At 47.6% G+C, this 27984-nt stretch overlaps 1 protein-coding gene across 1 annotated transcript; it reads right to left on the reverse strand.

Moving 5' to 3' along the window:
* Positions 1–2850: 2850 nt before the first annotated feature.
* Positions 2851–27984, reverse strand: LOC111158983 (carbohydrate sulfotransferase 13). The gene is made up of 3 exons (XM_022521329.1): positions 27888–27984; positions 8650–8729; positions 2851–3696 (listed from the first exon to the last, which is right to left on the reverse strand). The coding sequence occupies exons 1-3, from the start codon at positions 27982–27984 to the stop codon at positions 2851–2853; spliced, it is 1023 nt and encodes a 340-aa protein (XP_022377037.1).

Genomic DNA, 27984 nt, shown 5'->3' on the forward strand with positions numbered 1-27984 from the left:
AGCAGCATTCGGACAAAGAACCAGGGGTTTATTTTAGCAAAATTTTAAATCATGGAACTCTGCCTCCCAGGAAGCTGCCTGGATGACAAAGCCACCACAGAAAACTGAAAAACAAACAAAACAAAACAAAAACCAACACCATAACTACAAAAATCCGGGAAACATTTTCCTCACAAAGCCAAAAACAGCAGAAGAACACTGAAACATTTTAAACAAGTCTTTGTAACCCAATCCACCAGTGTCCTTTCCTTGCTGGGGAGGCTGCTGGCCAGCACCCCTCGGCTCTGAGATGGAAAACCACGAAATGGAAGACAGCTGCCAGTAAGCTAAAATGCCAAGTGACCTTCAGTTTGCGCTCTTGATTCCTTCAGGAACTGGGGGAGCCTGTTAGTAGAATAAATCACTGAAGGGTGCCCAGTGGGCACCCCTCCAGACCCCCTCTTGTCGTGTCCAGCTGTTCACGTGAGACCCTGTCTTCCTCGGGCCATCTGATGACCTGGCTGGAACCTTGCTGTTGAGGGGCGGGCAGTCAGCCTGCGAGGACAGACACATTCCGGCGCCAGCCGGAGAGGAAGCCGGTCAGAGGACACCAGAGTGGGAGGAATTCCCTGCGGCCCACACGAGGGAGAAGAGGCGCCTTTAGGCCCCGGGCCTGGCGTGTGGCCCTCATACTCACGACAGAGGGTGTGACATCAAGTGCCATCAATGGGGGGTGTGCAGTATGAGGGAGTGTGCGTGGATGTGATAAGCTTCAGGATGCAGGAGGCGCTGAAGGACATGACAGTAGGTGCTGTGATTGCAGAACCAGAGGGTGACTTCTGATGGTGACGACCTGGGGCGGGGGGGTACTGGATGGGCAATAACTTCAGTAAACAGGTCGCATCAAAGGTTGCGTGGGCACTGAGGGAGCTTGGAACAAAGGTGTGTGTCATGGAAGTGTGTGGAACAACTGACTGTGAGGTGGCACGTGACACACTGTGGGTATGGCATACGAGGGAGCATGGGAACAAGCCTCCGGGTGTGTCACAGGCCTGGCTCCTCCCCCCTCGTCCTGGTGCTGTTTCAGGCTCCTGGGCTTTCCACCGCTCTCCAGCAGGGTGAGTCTTCACGGGGAGCCCAGGGGCAGCCCCTTCCCAGGTCCACAGGGGTCAGCCATCACTGACCCTTGCTGGCAGGCCCCATGGACACGGCGTCCGTGAAGGCCTCCACAGGCTTCTGAGAAGGAGGAGCCCTAGAACTGGCCTGGAAAGGGAAAGCATCCATTGCAGGCAGGGGTAACAACATCAGCAAAGGCCGAGGCATGAATGGGACTGAGCTGCCAGTCCCTGGCCAGCCTGGCCCCCGCAGGCCAGTAGGGTCCTGTAACCAGGCTCGTGGGCTCTCACCACAGGGTGTGGGGGCACCACAACCCAGGTTTGGCCTCTGCCCTGCCAAACCACCATTCCTCAGCTGTGCTCTGATTTCTGTTTCTCAAAGCCTCAGGCATATCCTGCCCTGGTCTTCCCAAAGTTCTGGCATTTCGATTTACATTCAGGGAAACTGAGAAAGGACACCACATATCCAAACAGTCACTAGGGGGACATTCAGTCCTTCCTAAGGGACTCCCAGGGCTGGCTGTCTTCCCAAAGCCACAAGGGGGTATCCTCACTGCCAAGCGGCCTGACACACAATGCAAATACACACACACACCCCCACACACTCACACACCCACAGAAGGGTGGGAGGCAGCCCCAGGCCCGGGGTTCCACTGAGCTGGTTTCAGCTTTTATCTTTAGCCCAGGCAGACTGAAAGGTCAGATTCCAACCGCCCCCCCACTCCCTGCAGAGTTTTCACCACTGCACCTCCAGCCAGAATTTAGCACCCCTTGTCATGGTGCACCTGCTCCTTACCACACTCCCCATAGAGCCCTTCACCTGTGTGGGCTGCTGTGAAGGAAAGCCAGGCTCTCCACCTCTCTCGTCTGATCTTTGCGACCACCCCGCATTCTTGTGCCCTTTGGCAGCAAAGGAAAACTGAGGCGCGGAGGTTTGTTGAGATGCCCAAGATCCGACACCCTCAGTAGCAGAGCAAATGGCAAAACAAAGCAGAGAAAGTCCAAAACGTCAGAAGTAAACAAAACAAAACATTTATTTCAAAAACATGAGCTCCCCAGCTCACCAAGGTCCTCTAACACCTGCCACCATAGGGCACTCTGGGCTCTGTGGGCACACACGGAAGACTTAGGATCTGGCCAGATGGAGATCAAAGGTGGGGCCAGCCACGGGGGGAGGCAGCACCGCTCAGTGACAGAGTGGAAGGCAGCTCAGGGTGGGCTCCAGGGCCATGCCCACTGACCAGGATGGCCAGAGCCTGAGCCCAAAGACACAGGGCTTTCCTCCTGGGCTACGGCTGTCCGGTGCCAGGGCAGGGGCGGTGAAGAGGGCACTAGGCGAGGCCGCAGATGGCACTGAACCAGCATTCTGCTCTGCTGCACCACAAACAGGTCTGGGATCAAAGCTGACCACCCCCCCCCCCCCCCAAAACGGTCTCTCACAAGCTAAAAAAATACTAGTAATTCAATGCTTCCCCACCCAGGGGACTGGAGGAGTGCCTGCCAGATGGCGCAGTCAGAGGAAGCAAGCATCAAGTGACCGGCAGGCACGGGTGTACAGCCGCCTGAGATGGGCGGCACCCAAACCTGGCCAGATGGGATGGAGGCCCCGGTGGGCCGGCCAAGCAGGGAAACGCGGGGGGCCGTGGTGCTCAGAGTGGAGTCCGGGCAGGCAGCCCCAGCACGCGCGCACTGTCGGGCCCCACCTGAGACCCCAGGGCATCGATTAGTGTGACGGACCCCGCGGAGGCTCCATGGCCTAGTGGAGCCGCAGGTAGGAAGGGGCAGAGTAGTTGAAGAGCAAGAAGTCCATCCTGTAGAGGTCGAAGAGGCGCCGCTGGTAGAAGGGGCTGATGTCCCGGAAGAGGCGCTCAGCCAGGTCGCGGGCGGCAGCCCCCTTGGCCCGGGGCGGGGGCGCCGGGAAGCGCAAGCCGGACGCGCCCACCAGGCCCAGCACGAAGGCCGCGTCCTCCGCCAGCGTCTCGAACTTGCCCACCACGTCGTAGCGCAGGCGGCACGGGTGGCAGAGGGCGTGCGCGCGCTCCCAGTGCTCGTTGAAGGGCTCCTCGCGGCGCGTGCGCGGGTCCAGCAGGTAGGCCAGGAACTCGGCGAAGCGCACGTCGTGGCCGCGCGCCAGCGCGTCGGGGTGCGCGCGCGGCCTCAGGCGCCGCACGATGCGCGTGCCGTAGCGCTGCTGGAAGGCCGCGCTGTAGGGCCGCGCGAACTTGTTGCGGTAGGCCGACGCCAGGCGCTCGAAGGGCTCGCGCACAAAGAGGACGGCCAGGTAGGCGCGCAGCCGCCGGTTGATCTCGGCCGGGCTGAAGTCGGCCAGCGAGGGCAGGCGGCCCGGCGCATGCGCCTCGTGCGCGGGGATGGCGAGTGGGTCGCCGCGGGCGCGGCCGCTCAGCGCCAGCAGCACGCGCTTCCAGTTAGTGCAGGCCACCTTGGGCACGTAGCAGTAGAGAAGGCCGTGCGCGTCGTCCACCAGCACGTGCCGCAGGTCCTCGGGCCCCAGCAGGCGCTGCCGGCGCGTGTGGCGACTGCAGGCGCGGCGCAGCAGGTCCCGCCGCTGCCGGTGCACTTCGGCCAGGGCAGAGGGCGGGCCCTGCGGGCGACAGCGGAGGTGGGTCGTTGCTTCGGGACCTGCGCCCACCAGCCCGTGGAGAAGGAACAGGGGATTTGAACCCCGGCACTGCCACCCATCATTGTGATTTGGGACCCAGGGATCTGCCGTAGACCAGAATTGGGGTGTGTGTGTGTGTGTGTGTGTGTGTGTGACTCTAACCTCACTGAGGCAGGTGGAAGGATGTGACAAATAGGGTTGGACACTCAGGACCAAGGAGGTCCTGGTAATGCATATGCTTGTGTCATAGTAAGCCTGATTAATAAGTCATCAGAGTGGTGAGCGTGGGCACAAATTGAATATCTGCTTACTGTTTACTAAAAGCGAGATAGTGTATAAGAACAACAGCGTTAATTCCATATAAAGAGTTGAGGAATGCAGCCACCTGTAGGCTACTGAGATACTTTTTTGTTCAATAATAAAATTAGCGAATTCTGTATTTAGGAATTGGTATGTTCCTTTGGATCTTGATTTTTTTTTCCCCACCAACAAATTCTAACCTCAGTAGTTGGGCAGGAAACTTGCCCTCTCTGAAGCCTATCTCTCTTCTGTGAAATACTAACATCCACTATTTAGCACCTACTGTATGCCAGGCACTTCGCTGTGCACTTTACAACTCTATAAATTAGGTGGTATTAGTATACCTGGGCCAGCCCCTCCCAGCCTGTCTCAGCTGTGCTAAGATCCAAGCTACAGAATGGTGGCTCCTTTCCTTCAAGTCCCTTCTGCACCAAACAGGGTCTCCACTTCCAAGACTCCCCCTCCCGCCCCTCCTCTTCCTGATTTTCATCCAAGACTTCTTAGGAAAAGTGTTTTTAATTTCTCAAAATTGCCTTAAAAACCTTCAAGATATAATTAAAAAAATAATAAACATTGTGGAGGACGTGGGAAAATGGGACCTTCATTCATTGCTGGTGAGAATGTAAAATGATACAGCTGTTGTGGAAAGCAGTTTGGCAGCTTCTCAAAAAACAAAACAAAACAAAACAAACAGATGATCCATCTAGGTATATACCCAAGATAACTAGAAACATATGTCAGGCCAAGACTTGTACATAAATGTTCACAGCAACCTTATTCATAATAGCCAAAAGGTGGAAACAACTCAAATGTCCATCGATGATGACTGGATACATAGTATGTGGCCTGTCCATAACAGGGAATATTACCCACCCATAGAAGGTATGAAGTTCTGATGCACCCTAAGAAAAAGATTATGCCTGCCAAGTGAAAGAAGTCAGACACAAAAGGCCACATGTTGTATGATGGATTCCGCTTACATGAAATGTCTAGAATAGATCCATAGAGACAGAAAGTAGACTGGAAGTTGTCAGGGGCAGGTGGGAAGGTAGGGGGAGGGACTGCTAATGGGTGCTGGGTTTCTTTTTGCGGGTGATGAAAGTGTTCTGTAGCTAGAGAGTGGTGATGGCTATGCGGCTTTGTAAGTTCACTACACACCACTGAAGTGTACACTTTAAAAGAGTGAATTTTGTAGTATGTGAGTTATATCCTAATTATGAAAAAAGCCTTGTGTTTCCATTTCAGGGAAGGACAAAGCAGCACCTGAAATGGTGGGACACTTGGTCCAGTGCCCATGTAAGAGTATCTGCTGTTGCTGGGTGGGAAGGGGAAGAACGTGTCTGTGTGTGAGGAGGTGCTCACTTGAGCTTCTCATGCCTTTAAAAGTATCCTGCAGAAATCCAAGATCCTGCGAGTGATAAAAGCTGAAGTACAGAACAAGAGTTGACATGTCACACTTTCGGTTTACAAAGGGTGAGAAAAGAAAGAAAAAAAATGTTTCAGAAAGGATAGGTTGTAGGGAGCCTCTCGTATTTTAATTTTTTTTTTAAGACTTATTTGTTTCAGAGAAAGAGAGAGAGAATGGGGGGAAGAGAGAGTGAGCATGGTGAGGAGGGGCAGAGGGAGAGAGAGAGAGAATCCCAAGCAGTGCCCTGCTGAGATCAGAGCCCAAAGCACAGCTCCATCTCATAACCCCAAGATCATGACCTGAGCCAAAATCATGAGTTGGACACTTAACTGACTGAGCTGCCCAGGTGCCCTGGGAGCCTCTCTTTTAGATGTTGAAATTATATTGTAATGAACAAGGCTGGGATTTGCTTCCAAATAAGCCCAGGTAGGAAGGGAGGGAGAGGGGTCTGGATGAAACAGGATTGGACAAGAGTTGATCACTGTTTAAACTAGGTTACGGGAATGCGGGGGTTCGTTGTACATTTTACTTCTGTATGTGTTTGAATTTGCCTCAGTTTGAACATGAAGCAGAAAAAAAGAGGACATATATACCTGTAGGTATGATGCTGGAAAAGTATCTAAGCACCTGACAGCATTGGACACTACACACATGCCTGGAAAGGCACACAGGGAATGAACTGGTCACCTGCAGGGGTAACCAGGGCCAGGGTGGGAAGGGAAGGTACTCTTCTCTGGATGCACTCTTTTGAAGGGTTGGATGCCCTATCATGTGCTTATCTTTCTTTTTCAAAATCTTACTGAGGGCTGGCTGCCAACCTCAGAGCAGTGAGGGGTGTGAGAGAACTAGGAGGATTCCCTTCCCTCTAAGGCAGACTCACAGGACTGGCCTCAAAAACCTGGCTCCACGTGGGTGCCAGGGGAAGGCTGTATCTAGTGGCCCCACAGCCAAGGTCTGCTTTCAGCTTCCAGACATCCCCACATATTTCTTGTCACAGGGAAAGTTGGCCATCCACCCAACTGTCACTCACCCTCCTTCCTTGCCAGCAGACCCCACTTACGGTCATGTGCAGAGCCTTGGGGAAGAACCAGTCATAGCAGCCTCACACAACTTCATGAAAGCTATGGGTCCAGGGGTGGACATGTGGCGTGGTTTGGGCCAAGGAGATGTACAGGGATGTCTGCTAGTCTCCCAGGAAAGACTTACCTTCAGTACAAAAAGAGAGGGCTCCTGAAGGAAAAAAATCTTTGCCTCAGCCCCTCCCTTTCTGCTTGGGGTACCATCCTGTGAGATGTCCAGAGCCCTGGCAGTCATCTTGGAGTTGTGAGGCAACAAGATATACCATATGTCAACATTCAGAGGGTGATATTGGGCAACATGCTGCTGCTGTACCAAGGGCTGCTGATTTCTGGGCATCTTGGGAAGTAAACACTGACTGTCCTAATGGCTTAAAGTCAGCTTTTCTGTTGCTTGAAGCCCCATAAATACCAAGATAGTTAATATTATCTCCATACAAATGAAAAAAACTGAGGCTTAGAAGAAATAAGTTGCCTATAGCTCTCAAGTAGGGGAGTTGGGACTCCCAATGCAGGTCCCTTGGGACTCAGAAGCTGGGCTATGCCCACCAGTACAGGAATAAACCCTGCAGCTACAATCCTCATCTCTCCCCGCCTGACTGGACTTGGCTGCCTGGATTCTTAGCCTGGCTCTAATCCTTATGAACTCTGTGGCCTTCTCTGTACCCTTGGCCTCCCTGTGCCTCAATTTCCTCATCTGTAAACAGGGATACCAACAGCCCCACTTTATAGGGTTGCCATGAGGACTAAGTAAGTTCACTGAACTAGACTGTCTGGTACACAGTTAGCCCTCGTTGGCCAGATTATTTTTATTACTCTTTTTTTCTCCAGCTGCAAGGTACTAAGCTCCCAGGGCCTTGACACCCAACAATCAGTGGGAACTCAGGCTGTGAGGGGGCTGAGCCAGCCCCATCTGCCCCTCAGAAGCCTGTGGAACTAGTGGAACCAGGATCCTGCTGAGAGCCTAGCCTGCCCTCAGCTTGCTGTGTGGCCCAGGGCAAGCCTGTTACCCTCTCTGAACCAAGGCCTCCATACCTGCAATCCAAGGGCGTGGGTCAGAGAAGTTCCACAGACCCCCTTGGCTCAGCCCTCTGGGATTCAGTGAACAGCTACCTGCCCAAACTGTCTGATCATTCTTCCCAGCTCAAAACCTGACTTCCCTGTGGCCCTTGTCCCACCTGCCAGGCCCTGCCAAACTGATGCCCACTCCTGGCCTCACACAGCCTCTTCTGTCATCTGTCCACCACCAGGCATGCAGCCCCCCCTTACTCTTTGCATCTTAACTCCTTCCCAGCAAGTCTCAGCTCCAATGTCCCTTACTCGGAGAGGATCTCTCTCCCTGATCTAAACTAGGACCCTCCCAGTAATCTCTTGCCGCACCTTGTACTGTCCCTTTAGATGCAAATCAGCCACAGGTTAGTGCAGATGGCAATGATGGGATGATGTCTTCCTCACCTGAGAAGGTCAGCTACACAGGTCAGGGACCCAGCTGACCTGCTTGCCACTGGATCAGCAGCATCCCGAGCACAGCCTGCATACAGTAGGTGCTCTATACATGCTGTTTGAATGGGTGCCTCTCCTCGTTCCTGCTGATGTGTGTGGGAGCCAGGAGCCTGTGGCTCTCAGTGGGGTCTGTGTGTGTGTTTGGGCTATGCATGGTTCACAGCAGAAGTGGAATGCCTGAGACAGCAAGCCTCCTGGTCCCGGTGCCTGAGAACAGCACGAGGGCAAGGGCTCCCTGCATGTTTCCCTATCACAGCAGGTATTAAGATCTGGGGGGGGTCACCTAATTCCTGTCTCCCCACTAGACTGTCAACTTCCTGAAGGTCCTTTATTCTTTTATATCCTCAACACATGGCAGAGTGCCTGGCACGTGTGACTTCAGCCTGTTGTTGGGTAGATGATGGATGGGTAGGCGGCTGGGTGGGTGGGTGGGTGGAGACCAGGTCTCTTAGCTTGTTCTAAGATTTGCCCTTGTCACAGGCATTTTCCTCTCTTCACAGGGCCTTGACTTGCAGAGGAAGCCTCTTTAAGTCCAACTGTGGGCTCCAATCCCAAGATGGAAGGTCTACACTGGAAACTCAGTTCTCAGTTTCCTGTGGCTGGAGGTAGAGGGAGGAGGCATCACTGGATAGGGGTCTGTCCACCTACCTGGTCCAAGTCATAAAGCATCTGCAGGGGACTCCTCCTCTTCCCACCAAGCCAGCCAGAGCCCAAGCTGTTTTCAAATGCTATGGGGCATAATGAAAGAGACATCAGTTGGGCTGGCTGTAGCCCTTGGGGAACTTGGCCAACTCCCTTAGGCACGTTTGATCTACCTCTGGGACTCAGTTTCCCTCTTGTGTCTCACCTGCCTCCAGGAGGCTTGATGGGGTGTGGGCCACTGATAGGCCCCCTAACCCACCAGGGCAGGATACTTGGTATTGCTCCTGCCCCATGTTGCTCCCCGCCTTCAGAGCTGGAGGACACCAGGTCGGCAGGGATGAGAAGAAAGGTGGAACTCAGCCCACGGTCCATTGGTAAAGACCTGGCCACCCAAACTTACCGATCTCCATCTGCCTTCATTTCATGCCCCACGCCTACCAGCCCCATGTCCATGGGGCCCTAAGGGGCTCACCAAGCTAGCTGGCATTGCAGCCTCCCGAGATCCTGGGTGTGGGCAGCCAGAAAGGGCTGGGTAGCAATAGAGGTAGCACAGCCAAGCTGCAGGTTCTCCAGTGACAGCCCACCAGGTCACATGACCTCCATGGACTCCTACAGCAGCCTGTAATTCCCTGGCCAATGTGTATGTCACTTGGTGGTAAATGCAGGTTTCACGGTCTCCCAGATTGGAAGACAGTGCGCAGGTATACAATCTGTCTCACTGCTGCACTCTTCAATCTTCCTAAAACTACCAAAAACTCTGCTTACTAAATTTATTCTTTTACTCTAAAGGCATTTTAAGGAATATCTTCCTACATATTCAATTAACATAATGTAGTTGATTTAGGTAAGCATAGGCTCATGATCTTCTGCTTCTTGATCACATTTTTCTACAGTATAATGCAGTCTTCAAAAAGATCACCAAAACTGGCAAACCTTTAGCTAGACAGACCAACCAAGAAGAATGAAATCTCAAATTACTAAAAACAGGAATGAAAGAGAAACCATTAGAATTGAATCTTACAGAAATGAGAAAGGCATGAACAATTCCTAAAAAGATGAGAATTCCTGAAATTGGCTCAAAAAAAATAGAAAATCCCAATGACATAGAACCATTTTATATATAATGTATATGTGTAATAATGTACTGTATAATAATATGTATAGTAATGCAGTGTAAAATAATATATATAATAATGCAATGTATGATAATATGTATACATACACTGAAGTAGTAATGTAAAAAAAAAAAAAAAGAGAGAAGCCCAGAATCAGATGATTCACTAGTGAATTCTACCAAGTATTTAAAGAAGAATTAAAACCAATATCTTCCAAACTCTTTACCCCTCTCAAAAAAACAAAACAGAATTGGGGTGTAAAATACCTCCTAACTCATTATACGAGCCCAGTATTACCCTGATATCAAAACCAGACATAGATATCACAAGAAAAGAAAATGACAGAATAGTATCTCTTATGAACATAAAAAAAAAAAAATACTGCAGACTGCAGACTGAACCCATCAACATATGAAATGGTTATATATAACCAAGTAATATATACCCCAGGAGTGCAAGAGTGATTCAACATACAAAAATCAATCAAGGTAATACACTACCATATTAATAGAGTAAAAGAAAAAACCCACATAATTATCAATACATGCAGGAAAAGTATAGTACAATATTCAATACCCTTCATAATAAGAACACTAAACAACCTAGAACTTGAAGGGAACTTCTTCAAATTGGTAAAGGCCATCTAGGAAAAACATATTTTATGGTGAAAAACCAGATGTTTTACCTCTAAGATCAGGAACAAAACAAGGGATGCCCACTTTTACCACTTCTTTTCAACAATGTACTAGAAGTTCTAGCCAGGGTAACTGGGAAAGAAAAAGAAAGAAAAGGCATCCAGATTGGAACAGAAAAAGTAAAATTATGTCTATTTGTAGATAACATGAATATATATAGATTATATAGAATCCACCATAATATATATATATATTCTATAATACATGGAATCCATCAACTATTATAGCTAAGAGCTAATAAATGAGTTCAGCAAGGTTGTAGAATAAAAGATCAATATTCAGTAGTCAATTGTATTTCTAAATACTAGTAATGATATTTTTGAAATTGAAATTACAAAAAATCTCCACTTACAATGAATAAAAAGAATAAAATATTAAGGATTAAATTTAACAAATGAAGTGCAAGACTTATCACTGAAAACTACAAGACATCACTAAAAGAAATTGAAGACCTGAATGAATGGAAAAATATCCCATGTTCATGGATTAGGAGACTTAATGTCATTAAGGTGGCAGTCCTCCCCAGATTACTAATACTATTGCTATAAAAACCCTAGCTGCCTTTTTTTTTTTTTTTAGATTTTATTTATTTATTTGACAGACAGAGATCACAAGTAGGCAGAGAGGCAGGCAGAGAAAGAGGAAGAAGCAGGCTCCCCACTGAGCAGAGAGCCGATGCGGGGCTCGATCCCAGGACACTGGGATCATGACCTGAGCCGAAGGCACAGGCTTTAACCCACTGAGCCACCCAGGCGCCCCCCTAGATGTCTTTTTTTTGCAGATTTACAGTTGTTGACAATTGATAGCTGATCCTTAACTTAATGTGACAATTCAAGGGATTTAGAATATCCAAAATAATCTTGAAAAGGAACAAACTTGGAGATCTCACACTTCCTAATTTCACCTACTTACTACGAAGCTACAGTAATTAAGACTATGTGGTGCTGGGATAGGAGAGATACTGACTGATGAAATAGAATTCACAATTCAGAAACAAACATTTACATTTAAGATCTAAGGATCTTTTTTATTAGGGTGCCAAGAAAATTCAATAGGGAAAAAATAGTCTTTATGATAAACTTTGCTGAGAAAACTGGATATCCATATGTAAAAGAATGAAATTGTACCACTACCTCAAACCATATACAAAAACTAACTCAAAATGGATCATAGGCCTAAATGTAAGAGATAAAAATATAAGACTCATAATGAAAACATAGACATATATTTCCATGATCTCTTAGTTGGCAGTGATTTCATAGATATGGCATCAAAAGCACAAACAACAAAAGAAAAAATAGATAAACTAGACTATAACAACATTAAAAACTTTTCTGCTTCCAAGGACACCATTAAGAGGGTGAAAAGACCACCCGCCAACTTGGAGAAAATATTTTCAAATGATATAACTGATAAAGGACTAGTATCCAGAATATATAAAGAGTGTCTATGACCAAATGATAAAAGACATGACCCAACTTTTCAAGTAGGCAAAGGATATGAATGGACATTTCTCCAGTAATATACAAATTGCCAATAATGGATAAAAAGATGCTCAACATTTCTAGCTGTTAGGAAACCTCCTTAAGACACAACTTCTCACCCACCAAGATGGCTGTAATAGAAAAAGACAAAAACAAGTGTTGGTTAGGATGTGGAAAAATTGGAGCCCTTATACTTTGATGGTGGGAATGTAAAAATAGAGATATTTTGCCACAGAAAACAGTTTGGCAATTCCTTAAAAGCTAAGCCTAGGGGAGCACCTGAGTGGCTCAGTGGGTTAGGCCTCTGCCTTCAGCTCAGGTCATGATCTCAGGGGCCTGAGACTGAGCCCTGCATCGGGCTCTCTGCTCAGCAGGGCGCCTGCTTCCCCCTCTCTCTCTGCCTGCCTCTCTGCCTACTTGTGATCTCTCTCTCTGTCAAAAAAAAGAAAAAAAAAAACTTAAAAAAAAAAAAAAAGCTAAGCCTAGTGGCACCTGGGTGGCTCAGATGGTTAAGTGTCTGCCTTCAGCTTGGGTCATGGTCTCTAGGTCCTGGGATGGAGTCCCATGTGGGGCTCCTGGCTCAGCAGGGAGTCTCCCACTACTGCTTGTGCTCTCTCTGTCTCACTCTCAAATGAGTAAATACAAAAATTAAAAAAAAAAAAAAAAAAAGCTAAGCCTAGATGATTTTGGAAAGATGACAGACTAGGCACACCAAGAATCTGTCCCTCCACCTAGGCAACAATTGTACTAGTAGAATCTATCTGATACATCAGAGAGAATTGGAATTCTGGAGTCCTTTGAAGGCTTTCAACTTCCAGAGGAAGGCTTAAATGGTAAATAGTGGTAAATTTCAGTCAGTTTCAGCTCTTAGCACAGGGCAGCTACCCATCCCCCACCCCCACCACATGGCATGCAGCTGTGCATGTGTTCATGGAGCAGTTTACATACAATGCAAAAGAGCCAGAATGGGCAAAAGAGACCTGTTCTCCAAATATCAGAGATCTGTGCTTTGATTAGTTGTACCTCCCAACATTGTTGCAAGCCCCTCCCCCTCCACATAAAGTGGCTTCCAGGAGAAGTCTGGTTTACTTTGAAGAGCTGGTTTACTTTTCGCCACCTTTCATTTTTCTCTTTTTCCCTTTTTGGAGCCAGATATTACATACTAAAACATTCAAAACAACTGCATAGGTGAGGAAAAACAGAAACTGACTGAATGCCCAGGAAGAGCTCAGAAAAGACCTAAGAAGTCCTTAAATTTATACCTTGGGCTGAACCTCAGCACAGACTACAACAATCAGAAAAACAAAAACAGAAACTAAAAACAGCAATCGCTGAGAAAGAGAATCTGATTTCCAGAGCTACATTTTGATTCAGATGTTCAGTGTTCAACAAAAAAATTAGAAGTCATACAAAGAAACAGGAAAAGTATGGCGAATTCAAATGAAGAAACTTGTATAAATTCAAAATACAATGTATAATTTTAGGATATTCAGTGTAATCTCCATGGTATCCACAAAAGAAATGAGAAAGTAATTGAAACATTTTACTACAAAAAATAAATTGACTAGGCACAAAAGTAGACAGTATAACAGGAAATGAGGAATAAAAAAACTGTAAGCATAGAGAAGACAAATAACAAAATGACAGATGTTCCTCTTTATCAGTAATTTAAATGTCAATGGATTAAACTCTGTGGTCAGAATGCAGAAATTGGCAGAACGGATAAAAATATCTGACCCAACTCTATATGCTGTTTACAAGAGACTCACTTGAGATCCAAACTGGTTGAAAGTGAAAGGATGGAAAAAGATACCCCAAGCAAGTAATAACAAAATAGAGTAAATGTGACTATATTCATACCAGACAAAATAGACTTTGAATCAAAAGTTTACAGGAGGGGGCGCCTGGGTGGCTCAGTGGCTTAAAGCCTCTGCCTTCAGCTCGAGTCATGATCTCAGGGTCCTGGGATCAAGCCCCGCATCGGGCTCTCTGCTCAGCAGGGAGCCTGCTTCCTCCTCTCTCTCTCTGCCTGCCTCTCTGCCTACTTGTGATCTCTGTCTGTCAAATAAATAAATAAAATTTTTAAAAAAAGTTTACAGGAGACAAAGAAGGACTTTATATATAAATAAAAGTTTCAATACAACAAGAAGAGAAAATGATTACAAACATTTACTTACCTAATGGTAGGCCATCGAAGTATATGAAACAAAAATTAACAGAATAGGAGGGAGAAATAGCAGAAATAGAAGGGAGAAACAGGAGGGAGAAATAACAGAATAGGAGGGAGAAATAATAGGTGGGAGATTTTAATATACCACTCATAATAATGAATTAAGCAACCAGAGAGAAGATGAGGAGGGAAACAGGGGACTTATGTATCACAGTAAACCAACTAGATCTAATGGACATATACAAAACACTCTATTGAATAACAACAGCATACACATTCTTCTCTAATGCATATGGAACATTTCCCAGGATAGTCTATAGGTTAGGCCACAAAATAAGTCATGATAGATTTTAAAAGACATATATCATACAAAGTATGTTCTCTAACCACAGCAGGGTGAAGTCAGAAATCAGTAACAGAAGGAAAACTGGAAAATCCACAAATTTGTAGACATCAAAGAACACACTTCTAAAAAACCAGTGGATCAAAGAAATCACAAGGGAAATTAGAAAATACTTGGAGACAAACAGAAATGAAAACAATATACCAAATTTATGGGATGCAGTAAAAGTGTTTAGGAGAAAATTTATAGCTATATATGCTTACATCAAAAAATAAAAGAAAGATCTAAAATCAGCAATCTAACTTTACAACTTAAGGAACTAGAAAAAGAAAAAATAAACCCAAAGCTTTAAGAAAGAAGGAAATAATAAAGATTAGAGCAGAGATAAATGAAGTAGAGAATAGAAAAATAGGGAAAATCAAGAAAACCAAACATTGGTTCTTTGGAAAGGTCCACAAGTTGACTAACTTTTAGCTAGATGGACCAAGAAAAAAGAAGGTACAGCTTACTAAAATCAGAAGTGAAAGTGGGACATTACTAGTGACTACAGAAATAAAAAAAAATAAGAGTACTATGAACAACTGTATGCCAAAAAAAAATTGGATAACCTTGATGAAATAGACAAATTTCTAAAAAACACAAAATGTATTAAGACTAAATAAATAGGTAGTTAGAAAATCTGAGAAAACCTGTAACTAGTAAGGAGATCAAATCAGTAATCAAAAATTTCTAGACAAAAAAAAAAATCCATGGACAGATGGCTTCACTGCTGTAGTCAATCAAACATTTAAAGAACTAATACAAGTCCTTCTCAAACTTTTCCAAAAACCAAAGAAGATGGAGCACTTCCTAACTCATTCTATGGGGCCAGTACAACTCTGATTGGGGGGGAAAAGCCAGACAAAGGCACTACAAGAAATGAAAGCTACAGACTAATATCTCTTATGAATATTGATGCAAAAATACTCCACAAAATACTAGAAAATGTAACTCAACAGCACATTAAAAAGATTATGCATTATAACCAAGTGGGATTTATTCTTAGAATGCAAGGATAGTTCAACATACAAACACCAATCATGTCATACATCACATTAAGAGAATGAAGGGGGGAAAACAAGTGAGATGATTATCTCACTTGACACAGAAAAAGCATTTGACATAATTCAACATACTTTCATGATTAAAAAAATTCAAAAAACAAGGAATAGAAGGAAAGTACTACAACACAATATAAACCATATATGAAAAACCCACAGCGAACATCATACCCAGTAGTGAAAGACAAAAGTTTTTCCTCCACATCAGGAATGAGGCAAGGATGCCCATTTTTTTAAAAGATTCATTCATTCATTCATTCATTCATTTATTTATTTGACAGAGAGAGATCACAACTAGGCAGAGAGGCAGGCAGAGAGAGAGGGGGAAGCAGGCTCCCTGCAGAGCAGAGAGCCCGATGCAGGGCTCAGTCTCAGGACCCTGAGATCATGACCTGAGCTGAAGGCAGAGGCTTTAACCCACTGAGACACCCAGGTGCCCCAAGGATACCCATTTTGGCCACTTCTATTCAACATAATGCTGGAAGCTCTAGTCAGAGAAATTAGACAAGAAAAAGAAAGAAAAGATATCTAAACTGGAAGGAAGTAATAAAATTATCTCTGTTTGCAGATGATCTGTACTTAGATGCAGAAATCCCTGAAGATTCCACCCACAAAAATTGTTAGAACTAATAAATGAGTTCACCAAAGTAGCAGGATACAATATCAACATACAAAATTCTGTTGCATTTCCACACAAAAACAATGAACAATATGAAAAAGAAAGCACAAAAACAATTCCATTTACAATAGTGTAAAAAAGAAGAAAATACTTAGGAATTACTTAATCAACGAGGTGAAAGACTTGTACAGTGAAAACTACAAAACACTGCTGAAATAAATAAGACACAAAGAAATGGAAAAATGCCCCATGTTCGTGGATTAGAAAACTTAATATTGCTAAAATGTCAATACTACCCAAAACAACCTACAGATTCAATGAAATCTCTGTCAAAAGTCCAATGACCTTTTTTTGCAGAGATAGAAAAACCCATTCTGAAATTCGTATGGGACCCCAAATAGCCAAAAATAACTTGAAAAAGAACAAAACTGGAGGACTCATGCTTCCTAATTTCAAAACTAACTGCAAAGCTATAGTAACAAAACAGTGGTTGGTGTAAGGACAGACATATAAATCAGTAGAATAGAATAGAGAGCCCAGAAATAAACACTTACATATATGGTCAAATGATTTTAACCATTCAAAGGGGAAATGACACTTTTTTCAACAAATGGTGCTGGGAAAACTGGATATTCACAGGCAAAAGAATGAAGTCAGACCCTCACCTCACATAATATATAAATTTAAGTCAAAATGGGTCAAAGACCTAAACATAAGACCTAAAACAAGAAAACATAAGACAATAGCTTCATGATATTGGATTTGGCAATGGTTTCTTGGATAGGATCAAAGGCGCAGGTAGCAAAAGAAGAAATAGGTAAATGGACTTGCTGGAAATTTAAAAACTTTGTGCACCCATAGTATCCAATATCTATAAAGAATTTATCAAACTCAACCCCCCAAAAACAAATAATCCAGTCAAGAAATGGTCAAAAGACATAAACAGACATTTCTCCAAAGAAGACATACAAATGGCCAACAGACACATGAAAAAATGCTCAACATCACTTGACATCAGGACAATACAAATCAAAACCACAATCAGATAGCACCTCACACTAGTCAGAATGGCTTAAATTAGCAATAAAGGAAACAACAGATGCTGGTAAGGATACGGAGAAAGGGGAACCCTCCTACACTGTTGGTGGGAATGCAAGCTGGTGTAGCCACTCTGGAAAACACCATGGAGTCTCCTCAAGAAGTTAAAAATAGAGCTACTCTATGACCCAACAATTGCACTACTGGGTATTTGCCCCAAAGATATAAATGTAGTGATCCGAAGGGGCACCTGCACCCCAATGTTTATAGCAGCAATGTCCACAGCAGCCAAAACTACAGGAAGAGCCCAGATATCCATTGACCTATAAATGGATAAAGAAAGTGTGATATATATATATATACATATATATATACACATATATATGTATATATATACACACATATATATATATTTATAATTGATATATATATATAAATGTGATATTATATGTATACTACATACAATGGACTATTACTCAGCCATCAAAAAGAATGAAATCTTGCCATTTACAATGATGTGGATAGAACTAGAAGGTATTATGCTAAGCGAAATAAGTCAATCATATAATTATATGATTGTGCACCCATAGTATCCAATATCTATAAAAAATTTATCAAACTCAACCCCCAAAAAACAAATAATCCAGTCAAGAAATGGGCAAATTTCTTTTTTATGATTATATGATTTTGCTCATATGTGGAATTTAAGAAACAAAACAGAGGATCATAGGGGAAAGGAGGGGAAAATAAAGTAAGATGGAATCAGAGAGGGAGACAAACCATAAGACACTCTTAACTCTAGGAAACAAACTGAGGGCTGCTGGAGGGGAGGTGAGTAGGGGGATGGAGTAACTGGGTGATGGACATTAAAAGGACACATAATGTAATGAGCACTGGGTGTTATACACACCTGGTGAATCACCGAATTCTACCTCTGAAACTAACAGTACAGTACATGTGAATTAATTGAATTAAAATAAATTAAATTTTAAAAAAATGTGTGCACCCAAAGACAATGCAAAGAATAGGAGAAAATATTTATAAATTATGTATCTGATAAGGGATATATAGAGAGCTCCTAAAATTCAACAACAACAAAAAATTTTTTAAAAGGGCAAAGGACTTGAATAGCATTTCTCCAAAGAGGATATACAAATGACCAAGAAGCACATGAAAAGATGGTCAATTTCACTAATCATTGGGTAAATGCAAATCAAAATGATAATGAGATTACCACCTCACACCCATTATTATAGCTACTATCAAAAAAAAGAGAGAAAACGAGTGTTGTCAATATGGAGAAATTGGAACCCTGTATACTGTTGGTGGGGAGATAACAAGGGGCAGCTTCTAGGAAAATAGGATGGAGGCCCCTCAGGCAATTAAATGTGGAATTACCATATGACCAGCAATTCCAATTCTGGGTATATACCCCAAGGAGCTGAAAAAGCAGGATGTCTAAGAGATACTTGCACACCCATGTTCACAGCAGCATTGTCCACAATAGCTAAAACGTGTAAGCAACCCGAGAGGCCATCAAGAGAAGAATGGATAAGCAAAATGGGGTCCATTCATACAGTCAGCCTGGGAAGGAAAGGAAACTCTGACACAGGCTACAACATGGGTGAGCCCTGAGGAGATTATGCTGAGTGAAAGAAGCCAGTCACAAAAGGACCACTTATGAATGATTCCACTTGCAGAGTACCCGGAGTAGTAAAAACCAACGAGTTATAAAGCAGGGGATGGTCGCCGGGGTGCGGAGGGCAGAATGGGGAGTCATTTAATAGGTGCAGAGTTTCAGTTCTACCAGACAAAAAGAGCTCTGGAGAGGATGGTCACAGAACACTGTGAAGGCGTTGATATCACTGAACTATACAAAAACAATGAAGACAGCAAAATTTATCTGACATGTATTTCACCATAATAACAAAAATTGGGGGGAAAAATTTAAGCATATAATTAGCCTATGCCCTAGCAACTCCACTCCTAGGTACATACGCAGGAGAACTGAAAACACGTTCACACAAAAACTTATGCACATATGTTTCTGTTGGCATTATATTTAATAACCAAAGCCTTAAATGTCCATCAGCAGATGAAGGATTAAATACTGTGGTACGTGTACACCTATTCACCTGTAAGAAGGAAAGGAGTACTGACCCAGGTTGTACTGACATGTACATGACATGTACCTGACATGGCTAGACCTTGTAACATTACTCAGTGAGAGAAACCAAACTCAAAAGGCCACGTATTGTTTGATGCCATTTACATGAAACAGCCAAAATGGGCAAATCCATAGAGACAGAAACTAGTGGTTGCCTGAGGCTGAGGGACACGGCAGCGGAGTCCCTGGGAAAGTGGGGAGTGACTGCTAATGGCTAATATTCTGGAATTATATAGAAGTCATATCGCACAACTTTTACAGACAGTGAATACCACTGAATTGTGTACTTTAAAAAAGTGAAATTTCATGGAATGAGAATTAGATCTCAATGAAAATAAATAAAAATACTGGTCATAAAAAAAGAATATATGCAAGGACGTTTTATGTAAGTCTAGCTTACAAATTCAGTCAATGGCTAGCATAATATATTCCTGAGTTCATAAGACTATGGCTTATTCACAAGACTATCTTCAAGAATTCAGGATCATATGGGAAGAGACTATATTCATAAGATGGATGAACATATCCATGAACTTTGGCTTTCAACAAAATGAAGAGTCTTCAAAACACTGCCAAGAATATATTCATCAAAAAGATTCAGGCGTTTTCTTTAAGATGTGTTTTTGACGAAGAAATAAACCTGGAAAATTTGATAAGCTGAAAATTTGGTTAACTGTTGGCAAACTGACCATGAGTAGTGGTTCTCAGATTTTGGCATGCATGAATGAAAACATAATTACCTGGCCCCACACGCAGAGGTTCTAGCCCGGTAGGGCTGGAGTGGGGCCCAAGAATCTGCATTTCTAACAGCTCCCAGGTCATGCTCATACTGTTGGCCCAGGATCGCACTTCTAGAACCACTGTATTGGAGCCAGGCCTGGCAGAGGCTGGTCAAAGGAATGAATAAGTGACGGATGGATTGGCCTCGCCTTGGCCTCCAGAACCTTCTGTGTGCATCTGAAGCCTACTGTCTAGGGACTCCTGGCAATGCCTCTGGCAGCCTCAAGCCCCGCACCCCCCAACTCGGAGGGAGGCAGCCAGCCTTCAGAAACACCAGCCCTTGTGTGGGGACTCTCATTTCCTGCTCAAGCTACAGCCTGCAGGAAAATGGATCCCATACCAGACCTCAGGGGCCAGTGGGTGGAGGGTCAGAGGGAACAGGCACAAGAGGGAGGCCCTATTTATAGAGTAGCTATGGCCAGTGATTACAGGGCTGGGCCACACCACCCACTCCACCCTTTCTACCACACAGATCAGAAGAACCTACAGTCTAGTGGGATGGGCAGGGTGGCCATGGAAGGGGACAGATGGGTCTAGGAGGGTCAGAAGGGGATTGTCTTGAAGTTCCCTGGAGCCAGCCCTCCACTCTGGGAAGCTGGGGGTTTGGATCTGAGGGCAGGGTGGCCCCAAAGAGGCATTCCCCAACCTCTACTCTGGTTGCCCCTAGCCTCTCTTGGCCTGTGTCCTCCACCCTGCAGCCCCTCCATGAGGCTTCAGGTCCCAGGCTCCCTGCCAAGGGCACCAATGAGCAGACAAGCCAGGGAGAGCCAGGCAGCAGGCCCAGTCTCACAGCCAGGGAGGAGCCTGGGCCCGCCCAGGGCAGCCACAGGCAAAACCGCAATGGGGTTCTATGGGGTTCTGCTTTGAAAAAGGAAACAAAAATAGAGAAGGTTATGGAAGGGGCTGGGTGCGGGGAGAGGGTGGTGGAAGGGAGGTGGGAGGGACTAGGGGGTGCCAAAGATGCAGAGAAAGAGACAGAGCTACACACAGTGATGGGGACAGAGGCTGGCAGAAGGAGAAACAAGGAGATCATAGTAGTAGAACAGCTCAAAGCGAACCAGCTGGGGCTGAAGGGGAGGAAGCGATGTGGGGTGAGCTGCCCACAGTCTGGGAAAGCCCAGTGCCCATGCCCAGAGGGCTCCAGGCCATGGAAACCAGGCAACCCCAGCCTCATGAGCAGACCACAGTCCCAGTCCAGGAGACCAGTGCGAAGACCAACCCAACACCCTGCAGGGCCCACTGCATGTGGGCAGGAAGCCCCTAAGAGAGCATGGCAGCTGGCAAAAGAGGCAGTGTTTTGGCAGGGTCGGGGAGCCAGGAAAGAGGCAGCTGGGGCACAGCCCTGGGCTCAGCCAGCAGCTGGCACTGTGCTCAGCACTTTGTAGACATTGACACACTTACTCCTATCAGGTAGAAACTATTATTATCTGCGCTTGACAGATAGGGAAACTGAGGCTCAAAGAGGAAAAGAAACATGCCTGAGGCCTCAGAGCAAGTAAAGCCCAGGAACAGGATCTCACCCCAGACCAGAGCACATGTACACATCAGAGGGCATATCTCTTGGGCACCCATTCTGCCCAGTGCACAGCCTGGTCCATCCTCACAAAACCTACAGGTAAGTGGCAGAGCCACCACACAGGGAAACAGAAAGCAGAAACCCAATACATGGCCCTTTGCACACCCACCCCTAAGGAAAGGCTTTGGCTGCCCCTTGGAGCCGGGCAGGGTGCAAGTCGTTCTGTGGGCAACTTGAAACTTCACTCTTGTGGGGGGAAAATACTGTTTGGTGATTCCCAGTCCAGTGAGCAAAGATTACAACATGTGGTTTCTGGTTAATAAGTTCTAGCTGGGCATAGTGTTGCAAGACCAGACAGGCAGGGACAGCCAGGCCCAAACAGCACCGACAGGCCCTGGGGACCTTGCTGGGGGAGTGGGAGGGAGGGTTTCCCCAGCCCATTCGGTCCCCTGGGTGACCTGGGACTTCAGGGCTGACCTGCATGTCTCCGGGTCAGGGACATTCCCTCTGGTAATCAGGCCCATGGAGGAACACATTAACAAGACCTTCAAAAATAAAAAAACAATCCCATCCCCCCCAACCCCCCGGAAGAAAAGTAGAGATTTCTTCACTTGTATTTAAAATTCAGACTCAATTTTTTGAACTCCATAAACCACCTGGAATGGAACCCCTGATCTGGCCAGATGATCTTGGGTATAATCTCATCACCTCTGCCTCCAGAATGATCAGGAACCTCCCCAGTCCCCCAACCCCTCCATTGTAGTCAGCTCAGGGCAGCAAGCCCCTTTGGCTATGTCAAGGACAATCACTAGAGTCTCCTCATTCAGCTTCTTATTTCTCTTCCTTCTACTTTGGTTATATTAAAACCCACATGGCTTCCTACTTGTTAACAATAAATTCCTGTTCCTTCCCAGAGGCCCTCCTGGTGCACCTCCCACCTTCCACTTACCCCCAGCTCCAGCCACACTGGTCTTTCTGCCAAGCAATGAATACATTAGGTAAGCTCCCACCTCAGGACCTTTGCACTGTTCCTTGGCTGGGATGCTCCTCCAGGAGCCCTTATACTTTAGAGTAAACACTTCATGTTTAGATTTCAACTCTGAAGTCTCTGGAAAGAGGGTCTCTCCAGTGAGCCGTACTCCACACCAGGATCTTTCCATTTCTCCTTTTAATTTATTCATGGCACTTATTACCACTGAAATAATGTGGTTATTTCTGGCTGCCTCTTCAGAAGGTCAGCTCTGTATGGGGACTGTCTTGATTTCTTGTAATTCTTGTAACCCCTGCAGCTCACCTAAGGTCAGTGAATATTTACTTAAAGACTGATAGCCGCTTATGGCCATAGGGAGAGTACCCCATTTCCTGGTATGCCATTCAAGGCCACCCATTAACACCCAATTTATAGTACCTTTCTGGCTTCCACCCCACCACCTCTTCTCATGAACCCAGAGCTCCACCCACAGCACAGCCCTTAGCACAGCAGGACTTTTCACTCCTCCATGCTTTTGTCTGTGCCATTCTCTCTGCCCAAAATTCCCCTTCTTCATTTTCCAACCTGGTGAACTCCTATGCAGCCTTCAAAGCCCAACCCAAATATTCCTGTCCTGCAGAATAGGAAGCATAAACGTTAGGGATTTAGACTAGGATTTAAATCCTGTCCCCCACACTTCCTAGCTGGGTGACCTTGAGCAAGTTACTTCCCTGCTCCTGATCTTAGTCTCTTTCTCTGCAAAATGGGATTACTAATGCTTACTCTAGTGGGCCATCCGTCTTGCCAGCTAGCCTTTTCTCATGGCACTCTCTGGAGGCCTGACAGGTGCCTCTGAGCCCTGGGCACTCTAGCAGTCTCTGAGAACGGACAGCAGTTTGGTGAGCATCTATTTATTTGGCTGCCAGCAGCCACTCCCCTCCTTTGGCTAGCCCACGTGATTTCCCTCCAGGAAGGAACCTGCTTACCTTCCATCCACATGTTTCTGATAAGCATCCTTCTCCCACAGCGGCTGGGATAGACATGTGACCAGGCCTAGCCAATCGGAGCATCCCATCCCCTTCTGCCACAACAACTGGCTCAGAGGTCGACACCAGGTGACCCAATTCCAGCCAATATGACACATCCTTGAGACCCTGCCTGGCATTATCAGTAAAAGAGCCCTTCCTTTGGACTGAGGGAGCTAAAAGTGAGGCAACCATAGAGAAAAGCCAAACCCAGAGCTGGAGACATGGTTTCAGCCCCTGGATCCACCCATTTTTGAAGGCAGCCACATCTGGCTTAAGTGGGCAGGAGTTGAGATGTCCGCCCTGAGACACTGTCCTCTGGGTGGCTCCCAGTCTCTGGTTCCTCACTTGCTGTTGAGGGCCGAAGAGCCATGACTGAGAAAGGAGCATGCAGAGTCCCGGACTGGGGCCCCGCTGTGCAAGGGAGAGGAGGGAGAGTCTATGGGATGGGGTCCTGCAGGGGGCTCAGTGAGAGGCAGGGGACATGGGGCACCAGGCGGGTGGGGGTGGTGTAGAGGGCAAGATGCCTGCTCCAGCCTCCTCTGGCTACCCCGCAGAGATCCCTGGCTTTTGCACTGAGGGGCCACTGCCGGGTCCTCGAGGGACACTGCTCAGCTCCAAGCCTCACTGACCCACCTGAGTCCTGGCACCCCAGCTCCCTGACTCCCCAGTAGTCATTGGGCATTTCTGCATTTATTCTGTGTAGAACCAAAATACCGTTTTTTTCATTAAAAGCAATGGCTGCCTTGGGACTACTATGTTGCCTGGCCGCAGGGGCACCCTATCAGACACGCTGCATTTAGACTGTACAGTTGTCTCTGTGGCCCAAGTCCCCAGGTGCTGTGGTGCCAGAGAAGGAAGGGCATGGAGAGGGAGTAGGAGGGAGAGCCAAGGTCCCCACCTGAGCTTCCTGAGTCCTTCCCCATCTGGAGACTTTACAGGAAGGATGGTAGGGGAGAAGAACTCTGTGAGCACACATCACCCTTGGACCTCAGACAGGGAGCACTGGACCCCAAGAGAAGAGCTTGTGGCTGGAAGAAAGGAAGGCCGCAGTCCAGCCTGGAAGGAAGGGCGGGCTCCACTGGGAATAAGCACCCCCCCCAACCTCTTTGGTACTCTCCCTTCCCTGCCCCCAACCCCAGGTCTCCCGGAAGTGGACAGAGAGTCTCCTCACAACATCAGGGAAGATGCTCAACTCCTGCAAACCTAGAAAGTGGGTCCAGCCCCTCCCCGTGCCACCGCTGTGAACCAGAGGTAGGAGATTTAAGGGGGTGCATGGAGACTCTCCCTGTGGGTGCCTCTGGGGACAGAGGATGCAAACTGGCAATTTGGATTTTTAATATAAAAAATGTAAGGTCTGCACAGGCAGGGGTATTAATAAGTTTGGCTCCCAGCCTTAGAAAGGCACCTCGCATGAGCACGTGCCCAGCAAATATGTGGTCGACAGAGTTACATCGCCATGCCCAGGCAGGGACACAGAGGAAGTAAGGGGTAGAAGGGGACAAGAGGGGACAGTGGAGGTGCCCCTAGGACCCTGGCGTGAGGGTGGGTGTTGAGGGCAGTGGCATCCTGGGCAGCTGTCCCACCTTGCCCCCAGCATCTTCCTCATTCCCCAGGACCCTGTGACTGGGCACTAGATCAGCATTGGTAGAATCCTGGGGGCCGAGGGGGTACCAGGGTGGGCTGCTCCAGACTTCTGCTCTAGTAAATGGGCCCCAGGCCTATAGTGGCAGCCCCTCAGGGGTCCCCTGTCCAATGTGGGGCAACACCTTCTGCTTTGGAGAAGGAGGGGACCGCAACAGACCTGCCTGCCTGGAGTAAGGTGCTGACACTCTCCCTGTGCCTTGGAGCCCTATCCCCAGGCCAGAGACTCACTCCCTCCCACCCCGCTCCCCACCCTGCCTTCAACCCCTTCCAACTTGGAACACAGCTTTAGGGACATGCTTAGAAATGCCGAGGATCCTACTGAGGCCATTTTCAGAGTCCCTGGACAGAAGGATCCACCTCCAGCTGGTTGGCAGAAGGCCTTTCCACCCAGCAGTCTGCCCTTGGCATCTGCCTGGTGCCTGTGGGCTCAACATTAGCACACCCTCACTGGCTTCTGAGCTCAGGGGGTTTAGCATGGCTGGGGGTGGGGGGAGACAGCAGGGGTGGTTGGGTAGGTTGGTTTGATTAACCTTCTTTTTGTCACGGCCAAGGTGTCAAGGTGTTCAAATAATAGGGAAGCCCAGCGGGGCACATGGCCCAAGCAAAGACTGGAGGGGGGTTGGTTAAGTCCCTCTCTCTAGCTCCTGCTCTCCTGGGTCTTGCAGGAAAGGGTTAGAAGGAGAAGGAACAAAGCGCAGAGAGTGACCAGTGCCTTGGCTCATTTCTCTTTTTTCAAACCTGGGTAGAGGAGGTAGCAGGAGAGATATGTCCCAGGAGGGGAGACCCATACAACCCCAGAGATACAGACATGCAGATGCCTACTGAATCGTACCTACTCCTTTGTAGATACCCCTGAGACACACCCCCCACACCAGGACCCAGACGCTCTGGCCTTTTCTCTCTCTCACACCCCACCCCAGGGGCTGAGCTCTGGGGGCTGGGAGTCCAGGCCCTGAGTAAACATTCGTCCCTGAATGACTGGGTGGACAGAAACTGTCCTACGGTCACAGACCCTGGGATCACAGCCCACACCGTGCTAGGGGACACGCTGCTCAGCTAGGACACAGGAGCATCTGCCGCGAACCTAGAGCACCACTCTCAGATGGCCAGCCTGCTCACAGAAAGGGGTGGTGGTAGAAACTGTCCAGAGCTCCCTTCCACGGGCTTAGAGAGGGCTCCAGATCTGGGCGGCTGAGTCCAGACATGGGGGAAACAGTGCGAGTAGCAGGGTGACTGGGTGAACACTAGGGAGGCCTCTCCAAGGGGTGCTCACCTGGACCCCAGCTATACCCTGGCCTCCAGCCTGGAGGCAGGCATGGGGGTTTGAGGGAAAGCAGGAGAAGGAAGCCCCTCACCCCAGGATGAAGGGAGCACAATGTTACCCCTAATCATGACAGCTGACACTAATCATGAGTCCTAAACATGACCAGCCACTTTCTGTGTGCTGTCTCCCTAACTCCTTTAACTTCATCTCCCCAGAAGCCCCATAAGGAAGAACTTGAGCACTCCATGTGATAGATGGGAGTACTGAGGACCTGGGAAGAGAGGGAATAGGTCATCCAGCTGGTAAGGCTGTGGCATGACCTTTATTCACTAATCTAGACCCAGCCAGGGGGGTGAGTGTCCCCCAAAAATAGATTCCTCAGCCTCATCTCTTGGGCCACCTTGACCCCATGGCTCACAGTCCCTGCCCACCCTGGGAGTCATGGTTATCTACTTCCTGGGACCCTGTCTGGGAGTCACCAAAGATGGGGCTCTGAGGATTCTCACAGCCCACACAGGGTAGAGGCGGGGAGTAGAGACTGACCCCCTACCCACCCGTCCCTGCTCCCTACCCCAACACACTCACACCCAGAAAAGGCAAACAGAGCCAGAGACTGGAACACACTGCTGACTAGGCATCTCAGCCCCCAGGCAGACTGTGTAGCCTGCGGGTTAGCCATCCACACCTGTCCCTCACTCTCTCTGGCCTTAGTTTCCCACTTTTAAGTGGGGAGGAGACAAAGTGAAGTAAGACTCAGCGCACGCCTGGCCCAGAGCAGCTACTTTGCACTGCAGACTCATGACGAGCTGCCTCAGTTTCTCCAACCAGACCATGCAATGTGTGCGGAGGAGCCCCAAGTCCTTACCCCTGTGGACTTGGGGGCGGAGCAGGGTGCTCCAGGCAGCCGTGACTGTGGCACAGAGGGACCACCTTCAAGACCAGGCAGCGCCAAGCTTCTCCAACCCACCCAAGCTTATGCCAAGGGACTTCCGGGCGCCAAGGGGTGTTGGGGCAAGGTAAATGAGGCTTCGTTCCTGGGTGGGCCCAATGCCCTCGGCCACCCACAACTGACCCCAGTCCCTGCGCACAGGCTATGAGGCCCCAAAGGATCACATCTCTTGGTCATTGAGAGACCAACTCCCGAGGGGCCCAACACCCTTGCGGGGAGCTGGGCCATGGACGGGGGCGCCTAGTGCCTTTCTGCACCCACCCACCCCCACCTCGCCCACCCCCACTTCGCCCGCCCCCCCCACCCCAAGACCGGGAGGACACAGCGGGTGCCCCCCGTGTAGGGGCCCGACGGGCACTCACCCGGGCTCAGGGCGCGGGGCGCGGCGCCCAGGAGTAGGAGCGCGGCACCCAGACACGCAGCGGCCAGGGCGCGCCGCGGCCAGCAGCGCCTCCCCAT

This window comes from Enhydra lutris, unplaced genomic scaffold, assembly GCF_002288905.1.
Source record: "Enhydra lutris kenyoni isolate GAN:26980312 unplaced genomic scaffold, ASM228890v2 scaffoldscaffold66, whole genome shotgun sequence".
NCBI classification, from domain to species: Eukaryota; Metazoa; Chordata; class Mammalia; order Carnivora; family Mustelidae; genus Enhydra; species Enhydra lutris.

Excerpts from the sequence above, each read along its gene's own strand:
- LOC111158983 (XM_022521329.1), bottom strand. The coding sequence starts at position 27,984 with ATGGGGAGGCGCTGCTGGCCGCGGCGCGCCCTGGCCGCTGCGTGTCTG. Across the intron at positions 8,730-27,887 it reads GCCCCGCGCCCTGAGCCCGG|CATTTGAAAACAGCTTGGGC; the intron begins GTGAGTGCCCGT and ends TATGCCCCATAG. Across the intron at positions 3,697-8,649 it reads TGCTTTATGACTTGGACCAG|GGCCCGCCCTCTGCCCTGGC; the intron begins GTAGGTGGACAG and ends TGTCGCCCGCAG.